Source organism: Nyctereutes procyonoides, unplaced genomic scaffold (genome assembly GCF_905146905.1).
Source record: "Nyctereutes procyonoides isolate TBG_1078 unplaced genomic scaffold, NYPRO_anot_genome, whole genome shotgun sequence".
NCBI lineage: Eukaryota > Metazoa > Chordata > Mammalia > Carnivora > Canidae > Nyctereutes > Nyctereutes procyonoides.
Window position 1 is genome coordinate 120,067,197 of NW_026575125.1, and position 13,616 is coordinate 120,080,812.

Here is a 13,616-nt window from a genome sequence, read left to right on the forward strand (position 1 = left end):
ATTGGTAGGATTCTTAAAAACGGTCAATGTCTAGGGGCACCTGGGTGGCTCATTCAGTTAAGCATCTGCCTTTGGCCCAGGCCATGACCCCAGGGTCCTGGGACAGCCCCGAGTCAGGTTCCCTGCTCAGCGGGGAGTCTGCTTCTCCTTGTCCTCTGACTCTGCAGCTCCCCCTGCTTGTGCTCTCTCTGTCAAATAGATAAATACATAGTCTTAAAAAAACTGTCGATGTCTAGATATCAATAATATGGGAAATTATACTTTCATATATGTGTGGTAGGAGTATGAATTATAACTTTATTTGGGGACAAAAGTGCGGCTATCTATTAAAAATAGAAACATGTATACTGTGACTCAAAAGTTCCAGTTTGAGGTCAGTGAACTTGAAGATAGGTCAACAGAATCTATCCACTTTGCAGACAAGATGGAGAAAGAAAATAATTTGATAAAAATATTAAGGCATGTAGGACAATACCAAAATGTCATTCATGTAATTAGAGACTCAGGAAAGGAGACAGAGAATAGGGTAGAAAATTCTTTTGAAGAATAATGACCACAATCTTTGCAATTTGTAAAACTAATCTAGGAAGATCACTGAATCCCAAGTAGGATAAACATGAAGAAAATCACAGCCAGGGAAAAGTAACGTATGAGGGAAGAATAATTCAGTGGAATGTTAATTTAGCTATTATGAAGGCCAGAAGATTGTAAAACAATATTTTCAAAGTGCTAAAGGGAATAAAAAACACTCTCAGCCCAGAGTTGTATATCTAGGAAAATTAACCTTCAAAAGTAAAGACTGTGGGACGCCTGGGTGGCTCAGCAGTTGAGTGTCTGCCTTTGGCTCAGGGCGTGTTCCCAGTCCCAGGATTGAGTCCCACGTTGGGCTCCCCAGAGGGAGCCAGCTTCTCCCTCTGCCTGTGTGTCTGCCTCTCTCATGAATAAATATAAATAAAGTCTTTTAAAAAAACCTAAAGACTGTGATATGCCTGTTTAAAGCAAAAATTATAGCATTTTTTATGTGTAAAGTGTGTAGATGCAATACATATGGAAATGCTGGCATACAGGGTGGCGGGGTGATACATGTGCCTATCCAGTGCGTAACAGCTGGGGTCAGGACCACTACGATGTCCGTGCTATTGAGGCTGGGACCTTATGTACACCTACAGGTAAGTAGGACTTAATAAGATTGGTGTGACACTTACCTTTTGGCAATCTCCCTGTGTGCAGAGGAGTGACATAATTGATCCCATGAGGGTAGATGTTATATGGCCGGCTGGCTTGATTCTTAAATATAATCTGAAAGTATAAATGAAATAGAAGATCAAATCGTAAAACAACTCGGATCAACAGGAAGTGTGGCCTATTTCCAGAAAACAAAAGCTGCCTTATGCTCGTATCACAGGGGTTTGTTCTTGCCATAAAATTGCTCAGGCAGCAACTTTGCTTTTTTACTCGAGGCCCCTTTCCACTTCTTTACAGTTATTTCAATTGCTTCAGGAAGTATTTCTTGTACCCTCTCACCTTCATTGAAATTTGAAGGTCTGCTGAGGACAGTGTTTCCCCTCAGCTTTATTTCACCATTTGGGCACTGAATTCCGCAAGAGTGAAGAGGAAAACTGTGACGCAGGTGATAAAATCCTCACCGAATGAGGAGGCATGACCAGGAGGAAGGGTGGCAGTCAGCGTTACCTGATCATATGAGGAAGTATGAAGAGCAGTAACATGGAGGCAACAGTTAAGAACACTGGACACACCAACCCAGTCTCCAGATCTGAGCTTGGCCATGATGTGAGGATGTAAAACCAACTTCCACCTGCATTATTGTCTTAAAATCCACTCATTTGGTAAAACCCATTAAACAGCCTATATTCGTTGTCTGCATTTAAGCAGCAGAATGACATACAAGAAAAATCACGTAGCTCTGCAATCAGCCTTTTAAAATTCGTGATCACAAATCTCAAATGAGCACTGAAGCTACCTACCTATCATATTAGGTTTTCCTAGAAATTCACCTTCCTACTTACTTAGTTGATTAATTTTTGATTCAGATTCTCACTCTCAGGTGTTACTGTTTTCACCAAGAAAGGAACTTCCTTGCCCTCCCACCGTCAAATCTACCCACCTCCATGCATGTGAAAATTACTACTATCTAATGCCAACATCTCTTTTTTCTAGTAAACAATAAGTTTGCAGCATCTTCCATTTTAAAAACGTCCTTTTGGAGCAGAATAGAGAGCCACACAAATATCAACTAATTTTTGACAAAGAATCAGAAGGCAATAAAACGGTGCAAAGATAATCTTTTCAGCAAATGTTGCTGGAACAGCCGGATAGCCACATGCAAAAAAAAACAGAAAAACTAACCTCAAAGGAATCACATATCTACATACTTTTTAAAGAACTCTTCTGTATGTGAGCAATATCTCTACTTCTCCATTTATTTACTTAATCATTTCTCTACATCAGTAAAGATTCATGGATATTAATCAAATACTACTTTACTTTGTTGCTCCAGTTCTTCCATCGCAGCCATTAGCAGCTCTGTCACTTGGCTCCTATGTTCCTTTGGCATTGTCCCACTCTTTTATTTTTCTGAGTACTTTCTCACTATACTAAAAATTCATACTGATGTCTCCAACTCTAATCCAGAATCACATGATTTATTCTAGCCTAATTATATTATGACCCTCTCCAACAATGAGAAATCTAGCTCTCATCAAGTGTCATCCATTTATTTAATCTTCAAAGAATAACAGTTTTATTTCTTTCCAATATGAAAGCTTTATTTTTCTCCCTAAAACACTGGCTAAGGTTTTTAGTAAAATACAAATACAGGTGCATTTTATCCTGATCTGTAACAGGAGGATTTCTGAATTTCACCATAAGTATGATGGTGACTATAGGTTTTCTGCAGATCTTTATTAGGATCAGGATGTCCCTTGCAATCCCTATTTCTTATGTCTTTTTATTATGTCTTACTTATTTTCTACATATAAGATCATGTCATCTGCAAATAAAGATAGTATTATTTCTTCCTTTCCAATCCGATGCCTGTAATTCCTGTTTTTTTTTTTTAAGATTTTATTTATTTATTCATTAGAGACACAGGGAGAGGCAGACACAGGCAGAGGGCAAAGCAGGCTCCATGCAGGGAGCCCGATGTGGGACTTGATCCTGAGTCTCCAGGATCACGCCCTGGGCAGAAGGCAGACGACCAACCACTGAGCCACCCAGGTGACTCCTAATTCGTATTTTTGTTTTGTTCGTTTTACTTACTGTGCTGGTTTCCAATACAATATTAAATAGAAGTGACAAGAGTAAACTTATTTTTTTTCCCAATCTTAGGGGGAAAACACTCTTTCACCATATAATAAATTTTCTTAGATGTTCTTCACTAAGTTAAGGACCTTGTCTTCTGTTGCTAGTTCAGACTTTTTTTCATCATGGACGGGTAGTGGATTTTGTCAAACTGTATTTCTCTACCTATTACACAATCATATGCTTTTTGTTTTTTATCTTATTAATATGATGTATTGTCTTAATGTTCATATATCCTGGGATAAGTCCCACTTGATCATGATGTATATTCCTTTTAAAGTGCTGCTAGATACTAATGTGTCGTGGAAGGCTTTTATGTCTATATTCATAAGGGATATTGGACTACAGTTTTCTTTAACACTTGAGACTTGTCCTATGGCATAATGTATGGTCTGTCCTGGATAATTTTTTATGTGCACTTGGGAAGAATGTGTCTTCTACTGGGAGGTGGAGCACTCCATCCACTGTTCTATAGATGTCTGTTAGGGCCCAGTTGATTTACAGACAAGGAGATTAGCCATTTGTCAATAACTGTTGAATCTGAATGATGGGTTCAAAGACCTTTATTTTATTTTTTTAAAGATTTTATTTATTTATGAGAGGGAGAGAGAGAGAGAGAGAGAGAGAGAGAGAGAGAGAGAGAGAGAGAGGCAGAGACACAGGCAGAGGGAGAAGCAGGATCCATGCAGGGAGCCTGATGTGGGATTTGATCCTGGGACTCCGGGATCACGCCCTGGGCTGAAGGCGTCTAGACACTAAACCGCTGAGCCACCCAGGGATCCCCAAGATGTTTATTTTGTTATTCTACCTCTAGGTATGTTTGAAATTTTTCTTTTTTTTAAAATGATTTATTTTTTATTGGTGTTCAATTTGTCAACATACAGAATAACACCCAGTGCTCATCCCGTCAAGTGTCCCCCTCAGTGCCCATCACCCATTCACCCCCACCCCCCGCCCACCTCCCCTTCTACCACCCCTAGTTCGTTTCCCAGAGTTAGGAGTCTTTCATGTTCTGTCTCCCTTTCTGATATTTCCCACTTATTTTTTCTCCTTTCCCCTTTATTCCCTTTCACTATTTTTTATATTCCCCAAATGAATGAGACCATATAATGTAAAGATAGGTCTGCCCTACGACCCAGCAATTGCACTGCTGGGGATTTACCCCAAAGATACAGATGTAATGTTTGAAATTTTTCATGTAAAAAATAACCCTCACATTCTTACATTGATAGAAAAGTTTAATAGGATTCAATATGTCCGAGCCTAACTTTAATAAAAAAATATGAGGTAGATCTGTATATCTTTTTTTTTAGATCTGTATATCTTGATGTGAAATGATATTCAAGATATATTGTGAACTTAAAAAAAATCAAGGTACAGAACAATTTACATAGTGCTCCTGTTTTTGTTTAAAATATAGACATAATACATATATTTATATGCTATTTCTAGAAGAGGATATTAAAACTGACCATAATGATTGCCTATCAGACTATGGGTTTAGAAGTCTAGGAGGGAGAAAAATTTGCCTTTCAATATATACATTTTTTACCTTTTGAATTATTTTCACTGGATAATTCAAAAATAGGTAAATAAAATTTAGAAAGAAAAATTGAAGGATAGCTAAAATTTTTTTTTGATAGCTAAAATGTTAAAGAAATACAATCAGGGAAGACTTACGCTACAAATAATCAAAATATAGGACAAGGTTGCAGTCATCCAGACAATGTGGTAACAGATCAATTTAAGAAAGCAGATTTTAACAATTTAGTATATCATAAAGAAGACATTTTTAAATTAGTGAAGAAAAAGATCAATTGTGTCAGTCAGGTCTCATTTGGGGAAATACATATTTGACACTAGATACTACAAGCAAAAGTAACTTCCAGAGCAATTAAAATCCTTACTGTAAAAATAAAACTATAAAAGTAAAAGAATAAAATATAATAGACTATTTTTTCTAAAGATTTTATTTATTTATTCATGAGAGACATAGGGAGAGAGAGAGAGAGAGAGGAAGAGAGAGAGAGAGAGAGAGAGAGAGAGAGAGAGAGAGACAGGCAGAGGGACAAGCAGGCCCCATGCAGGAAGCCCGACGTGGGACTCGACCCCGGGTCTTCAGGATCACGCCCTGGGCTGAAGGCGGCGCTAAACTGCTGAGCCACCTGGGCTGCCCTATACTCACATTTAAAAAACAAATTTATAATGTATATTTCTTTGTATGACATTTATAATTTTTAGAAAATCATACCCATTGGAGGCAAGGCTGAATTAAGAAGCTTTTAGAAACTCAAAATTCTCCAGACTCTGTCTTCTTACTCAACCTTACTTCTCTTCTTCAACTTACCAGCAGTGTGTCTCCAACTTCTCCATAAAGTAAAGGTCCCAGGATTCCTGATTCATACTGAATAGCTTCACGAGTCTTAAATGTCTCATCTGTGTATGCCACAAATCGGACTTTTTTGTACTTCCTACCAATCCGCTGAGGACCATTGTTCAAATACAGATTTTTATGACTTCTGCATGAGACATAAACAGATGAGATGTTGGGATGGAGAATTCTAGGTAGAGGACAGGTGACTAAAATCCAGCTCTAAAACAGCTGAAATGATTTAATTGATGGAAAGGAGTGAGAAAAATACAAGTATCCCTGATGCTTAGCTATGTTAGCAATGCTTATATTATTTGATTCTATACCGGTACCTAACTGTAAACACGGCTTGAGAATTTGTTGTTTTGAATCATTGAAAATAACCTTTTGAAAATGAGGAAGAGTTAATATCAAGAGTTAAAAGGTGCTTACCTATCATTGGGGGTAGGGCCTGAGGGAGCATAGTCCCAGTCCTCCTCCTCAGCAGCAATATAGTGGACCCAAGTTTTAGGATGCTTCTTGGCAACTGAGCGGATTTGGATAAAGGGAGAAGACCTGTCGTCATCAAAGCTAACTACGTCCATGTCAGAATCATAAAGACCATCATCATAATCTTCATCTTCATTATTTTTCATGCGCAGCTGGTGTTCCTCTGGGCAGCTATCTACTTTGACATAAGCTTCCATACCATCTGGAGTCGGACAAAACAAACAATGTTAGGGTCCTATAAGACTTCCTTGCTTTAACTTCTACAACTTCATGGTCTCTCATTAAGCCTTCAAGGCCCTCTCCTAAGTGTTCCCTTCCCCACACCAATACCCTTATCTTGCCACTCTCCTAGAGAAATCACCTCCCCCATAGCACCCACCATTTCCCTTCTGCCTAATTATCCTCCAATGTATGTTTTATCCCTTTTTCAAGACTCACTCATTTGTTCTTGGAATATATATGAATATTTCCTTTCTGGAATTGGCTGTGAACCTATCACTCTCCAACTCCCTGATTATAAATAAGCAGACTTGAGAAACTGTGTATTTTCAGCATGTGGATGCCTAGGTCAGACCAACTCTCCATTCTGGCAGTTACCAAATGATTTCTATATACGTTCCATTGAATATGATACAAACCATTGATTTAGTAAGTTTATTAGGAAATATTTCAGTGTAGATATATATTTTAAGACATTCCAAGTTCATAAAAACATGAAAAGGTAAAACTTAAGAGTTAGGGAAATATATGTGATATATTTCAAGAGCATGTCTGTTTGTGACTAGTTGTAAGCCCTATAGCAAGTCTATTCAACAATGTCAATCTCATCTTTGGCTTTATAAAATGTGGATAATAATAATTTCCACCCAATCTATGCCATACGGCTATTGTAAAGATCAATACTAAAAAGGCAGACTAATTTACTGGATGATGGGGAATAGGATAGATTTCAGAAGCAGCAAAGAACTAGTTTGGGATTCAGGCAGCTTTAAACATTATTCATTCTAGATCTAAAAATGAAAGGTTTTGTCTGTGGTCCAATAAGACAAAGCATTTTTCTGAAAAATGAGAATTAAAATTAGTGGAAAGAAATCAAAATAATAAAACAAAACATAAAGTAAACTCCTCAAACTAGATAACAACCAATCTGCATACAAACAAATGACCTATTCCTCTGTGTCTATGGGATCAACTTCCTTTGTCCCCTAACATCTTGTTAAAATTACCATAAATGTCATGTAACAGATGAGGAAAAGAGGTCCCTATTCTTCATCACTACAGAGGACTATAAACGAAGCCACCCATAGAATCTAAGGGGAAAACGGTGGACGCAAGGCAAGATCAAATCTCCTCTCCAAGGCAACTGGGGAATCTGAAGACAGGGTTGATGCAAGAGGGCCAGAGCAGACCAGTGCTCTTAGACACACAACATGAGGCCTCCTAGACATTTCTCCCCAGCAGCCCTCAATGCTGCAACAAAAATAATGTGAAGAGTTAGCAGAGCGAATCTACGAGAAGGAAAATGGGCTGCGACGGTCACGTTACATGAGCTTTCAGCCTGTAGCTACAAATGAGGTCACGTTAACAGGAATTTGAAACTCTAAGTATTATCGTCACAATTTACTTACACAGGACCTTCAACCCTTTGCAAAGTCCTCATTAAGACATCTTTGCAGACCTCACATCATGCTTTACATGTGCTCACCAACTTCCACTGCCACGCTGCTTCTCCCCATGTCCAGTGTCCCCGAAAGGCTCTGTGTTTGCCAGGTCTCTCATCTCCTATGAGGTATCGAGGGAGTGCCTCTGTGTACACCAGGACACGGTTTCATAGTGAGAACTGCAGTATCCTCTTGTCTGGACATCACTACTGCTAGCCTGTAGTCCTTATGGCTGCAACCTAGGCAATGCTGGTTTTTTTTTTATTTCCTTAAATTTCTCATAAAATGTATCTTCAGCTATGACCTGCAATCCTTCTCTCCATAGTACTGAAGCCTAGTAAATGGGATCTGGCCAGGAAATCTATGATATACTGTCCTCCCCACTTTCACCACCTCATTTGTCCCTAAAATGTCTCCCCTCTGCTATTACAGGCATTTAAGCTGAAAATTCACCAGTACTACTAACACTCAAGCGCTCTTACATTCAAGGTGAAATCTTATACTGGATAGTGGACAGTAAAAGTAGACCTGAATATTTATAATACACATTTTTAGGATCAACAGATATTACCATGTTGATGGGAAGGGATATGACAAAACAGTAGAAACTGGCCAAGGTCCATCAGGAATGTCTGAGCAGTAAGGAAAGTAATTGGTGAGATCTCCAAGGAGGCCTGGCGGTGGTTCCTCACAAGAAATGTGTGACCTTCGAGAAAAATTGAGTGCACTTCGGGGGTGGTGCCCATTCCAATCACATGCCAATAGACTGATCTCTTGTGACACACAGTCAGACCTGTAACATAGGAGTGAGAGAGTTATGGTCAAGAAGTAGACAATTTGAAATGGAAAACACTTTCTAGGATAGGATGGACAAATTGACCTTCTAACTGTATTATGGACTTGGAATCAAACTTTCTAAGAATGCTGGCGTACTGCCAAACCAATAGCTCTTACCAATGTTGTCAACGAGTGCCATGCTGCTAAATCCAATGGACACGTTTCAATCATCTGCACCCGGTGACCACGCATTCCTTCCTGAAATTCTCTTCCTCCCTTGGCCTTTGTGCCAACACCCCTCTGGGTTTTATTTCCCTATGGTTTAGATAGCTCCTTCTGTTTCCTTTCCTGACCCTTCATTAAATAATGGATTACCTAGGACTCAGCTCGAGACCTTATTCTCTTGTTAATCAATATTTTTTTCTTTTTTTAATATATTTTTTTCTTTGAACAATGTCAAAATTATGCAAGTGAGAATTATTCTTCTCACCATTCTCATTTCTCACATCCATTCTGACACTAATCATGGCACTATAATGAATTATACTAATATTTATTGAGCACTTGTTTTGTATCAAGCACTATCCAAACTGTTTTACAAGTTTTAACTCATTCAGCTCCAGTAACGATCTGAATGGAGAAGCTATCAAGGAGAGGAAACTGATGCCCAGAGAGGTTAATTAACTCACTCAAACTGGAACCCAAGCAACTGTATGTTTAAATCGCACACTGTGAACTACTAGGGCACAGCTGCCTCATATTTTGGCTCCTGAAGCTTTCAAATATACATATTTTTCACCATCATTAGTACTCCCACTATCTTAATCCAAGCTAGGTACCACTGTCTCTTGTCTTTGTCTCAAGTTCAAACTCTCTAGTAAGGCCTAGAAAGCCTTGAATGGTACTGGCAACTGAGGTCTCTGTGTGGGACATGCCTTTGTATGGGACCTGTTTTTCCCAGATGAAGCTTTAACATCTTCTCTTTGTTCTCTGAAATTCCACAATCGTGATTTTGTATGGGGATCTTTTTCAATTTATCTTGCTGAGAAATTTGAATATGAAGACTCAAATATTTTCACCCTTAATACTTTCTTCTATCATTTCTCTGAATTTTAAAATCCGCTTTAGGGGCACCTGGGTGGCTCAGTGGTTGAGCATCTGCCTTCAGCTCAGGTCATGATCCCGGGGTCCTGGGATCAAGTCCCGCATCAGGCTCCCCATGGGGAACCTGCTTCCCCCTCTGCCTGTGTCTCTGCCTCTCTCTGTGTGTCTCTCATGAATAAATAAAGTCCTTAAAAACAATCTTTTTTTTTAACAATCTGTTCTTAAAATGTATTCTCAATCTCTTTTTGTTTTATTTTCTGGGAGATTTTCTCTATTGTAACTACCTTCTATTGAGCTTGACAATTATATTCTGATTTTTTTGTGAGCATACGCTTGGTTTGATTGTTTCATCATAGAAATTGTATTATTACTTTATTGATTTAGTATCTTCTTGAACCTTTATGAAAATACTAAGTAGATCATTTGACAAGTTTTTTTAAGTGTTATCTCTTTTTGTTCCAGAATTATTATTTTCTTTGTTTATGTTGCATATCCCTTTCATGTTTCAGGTTTTCGTTCAATATTTGTTCATCCTTGGCTGCCCACCTATATTTAAGCAAAACGAAAGAGAAATCTGTGAGCTCTGTATACACGGGCCGGCCTGCATTTATAGGTGACTAGAGGAGGAATCCGTTACTTTAGTTCAAGGCCCCACCAGAGGCCAGCAGTCAGTGGGCTTTCCTCTGGGGATACAGAGCTGCCTGAGGAGAACCAGAGAAGAGAGCTCTGGTGGTGAATGCAGAAGACCCTCATGATTCTTTCTTGTTTTTAAATTTTTACTTATTTATTTATTTGAGAGAGAGAGACTGACTATATGCGCGAGAGAGCACGCACTCATGCACATGTGAAGGACGGGGCAGAGGGGGAGTAAGGGGTCTCCAGCAGGGTCCCCACTGACTGCAGTGCCCAAAGCGGGGCCCAGTTTCCCGACCCTCAGAACATGACATGAGCTGAGACAGAGTCCGAGGCTAATGGACCGAGCCCCGCAGGCACCCTGACCCTGAGGATCCTTGAGCAGGTGTGTACCTACCTGGCAGAGACCTGTTTACATAGCCATTGACGGTGTGCAGCTCATGCTGGGCCTCAGCCTGTGTCAAAGACGCATTTGTTTCTGAGTGCCAACTTTTCCCTGATGAGAGAGGAGGCGAGGACGTAAGCGTCTGGGTCCCGAAGGCCCCTCCCTCTGTCCTCCCTCCTTCCCGTGGGGCTGAGACTGAGGACAGTCACTTCCTCTGAAGCATGTCTCAGCACAGTGGGCCTGGGTGACCTGCCCTCAAGGTCAGGAGGAGAAAGGGACAAGACAGTGACCTCAAGGCAGACATTTCTTGCTCAGACTGATCAGCTCTCCCTCCATCTGTCTGTGACCGTCGACGGGAAGGGATGAGGCAGATGAAAGGCAGGAGAAGAGGGAGCAAGAGGGCGGAGGAGTAGGGTCCCCAAGTCACCTGTCCCCACCAAGTTACCTAGATAACTTTCAAATCATCCTGAAAACCTACGAATTCGGCCTGAGGTTTAAAGAAAGAGCAGCTGGAATGCTACAGTGAGAAGAGTTCGCGCTTCTATCAAGGCAGGAAGACGGGGAAAGAGAAATAAAGGAACAAAAGGCCTCCAAGGGGAAGGGGCCCCGCGAGGAGCCGGGCTAAGGCCGGGGCGAGTGTCCCCAGGACAGGAGAACCCCGTCCCGGAGGAGCAGGAGCTGCACCAACATTCCCGGGTGGAAAGGCGCCCGCAGGGAGTTAGAGCAGGACCCCGGGAGGGCGGGGATGCCCTCGGGCTCCCTGGGACACTAACAGACACCTGCGCCCCGGGGGAGTGCGCCGAGCTCCCTAAGGGCTGCAGCGCGCACGGCGGGGCCCAGAGCAGCTCGGAGGGGCTCGGGAGCGGCTCTGCGCGGTGGGGGCTGCGGGGCCCCCGGGAGCGTGAATCCAAGAGTGCGGGCCCCGGAGCACAGGGCGCCGGGACACAGCCCAGGATCGGGCGCTCCCCCCACCCCGGGACCGGCGGAGGCCAGGAGGGCCCAGGAACGCAAGGACACTCTTGCCGCCCGGGGCGCGAGCTGTGTAGATCGCCCCCCCCCGCCCCCAGAACATCCAGGAGCTGCTGGAATTACTGCTGGAGCTGCCTCCAGGGCTGGAGAGCTGGCCACCAGCACTGCTGTTGTTCCTCCTGGTGTCACCTTGCCACTGGGACTGAGCGGGGTCACCAGGGAGCAGGGGCCTCACAGGGTCAACAGTTCCCACTGAGTCTTGCACCTGGCAGGGGGTGGGGCACCCCCCAGGTGCACACACCTGAGAATCAGCACAGCACACCCCTCCCCCAGACCAGCTGGAATGTCAGGGGAAGAGCAAGTTCTTGACCAAGCAGCACTTGAAAGTTCCAGGGGAAGCCAAGGGATTTACAGTATACAGAATCAGAGGATACTCCCCCCCCCTTTTTTTTTGTTTTCTGTTTGCTTCCCCCTCGTTTTTTCCTTCTTCTTTTCTTCTTTTTTATCTTTTTCTTTTCTTTTTTCTCTTCTCTCCTTTTCTCCTTTTCCCAATACAACTTGTTTTTGACCACTCTGCACTAGACAAAATGACTAGAAGGAAAAACTCACCACAAAAAAAAGAATTGGAAACAGTCCTCTCTGCCACAGAGTTACAAAATCTGGATTACAAATTCAATGTCAGAAAGCCAATTCAGAAGCACTATTATACAGCTACTGGTGGCTCCAGAAAAAAGCATAAAGGACTCAAGAGACTTCATGACTGCAGAATTTAGATCTAATCAGGCAGAAATTAAACATCAAATAAATGAGATGCAATCCAAACTGCAGGTCCTAACGATGAGTGTTAACAAGGTAGAAGAACGATGGAGTGACACAGAAGATAAGTGGATGGCAAAGAGGGAAACTGAGGAAAACAGAAAAACAATTAAAAGATCATGAGGACAGGTTAAGGGAAATAAATGACAGCCTCAGAAGGACAAATCTACGTTTAATTGGGGTTCCCGAGGGCGCCGAAAGGGACAGAGGTCCAGAATATATATTTGAACAAATCATAGCTGAAAACTTTCCTAATCTGGGAAGGGAAACAGGCATTCAGATCCAGGAAATAGATCCCTCCCCCCAAAATCAATAAAAACTGCTCAACACCTCAACATTTAAGAGTGAAGCTTGCAAATTCCAAAAATAAAGACAAGATCCTTAAAGCAGCAAGAGACAAGAAACCTCTAACTTTTATGGGGAGAAATATTAGATTAACAGCAGACTTCTCCACAGAGACCTGGCAGGCCAGAAAGGGTTGGCAGGATATATTCAAGGTCCTAAATGAGAAGAACCTACAGCCAAGAATACTTTATCCAGCAAGGCTCTCATTCAGAATAGAAGGAGAGATAAAGACCTTCCAAGATAGGCAGAAACTGAAAGAATATGTGACCACCAAGCCAGCTCTGCAACAAATATTAAGGGGGACTCTGTAAAAGAAAGAGGAAGTCCAAGGGAACAATCCACAAAAACATGGACTGAATAGGTATCATGATGACACTAAATTGATATCTTTCAATAGTAACTCTGAACGTGAATGGGTTTAATGACCCCATCAAAAGGCGCAGGGTGTTAGACTAGATAAAAAAGCAGGACCCATCTATTTGCTGTCTACAAGAGACTCATTTTACATGTAAGGACACCTACAGCCTGAAAATAAAAGGTTGGAGAACCATGTACCATTCAAACGGTCCTCAAAAGAAAGCAGGGGTAGCCATCCTTATATCAGATAAACTAAAGTTTATCCTGAAGACTGTAGTGAAAGATGAAGAGGGACACTATATCATACTTAAAGGATCTATCCAGCAAGAGGACTTAACAATCATCAATATTTATGCCTCGAATGTGGGAGCTGCCAAGTATATCAATC

The 13,616-nt window shown here is 41.5% G+C and overlaps 1 protein-coding gene across 2 annotated transcripts in view; it reads right to left on the bottom strand.

Moving 5' to 3' along the window:
• Positions 1-13,616, bottom strand: part of F8 (coagulation factor VIII) — a 150,698-nt gene that overhangs the window by 84,344 nt on the left and 52,738 nt on the right. For both annotated transcript variants that reach the window (XM_055338504.1, XM_055338503.1), the window contains 5 exons: positions 10,754-10,852; positions 8,414-8,635; positions 6,125-6,383; positions 5,669-5,840; positions 1,206-1,299 (listed from right to left, as the gene is read on the bottom strand). In XM_055338504.1, the coding sequence (XP_055194479.1) occupies positions 1,206-1,299; positions 5,669-5,840; positions 6,125-6,383; positions 8,414-8,635; positions 10,754-10,852 (846 nt within the window). The remainder of the gene's footprint in view (positions 1-1,205; positions 1,300-5,668; positions 5,841-6,124; positions 6,384-8,413; positions 8,636-10,753; positions 10,853-13,616) is intronic.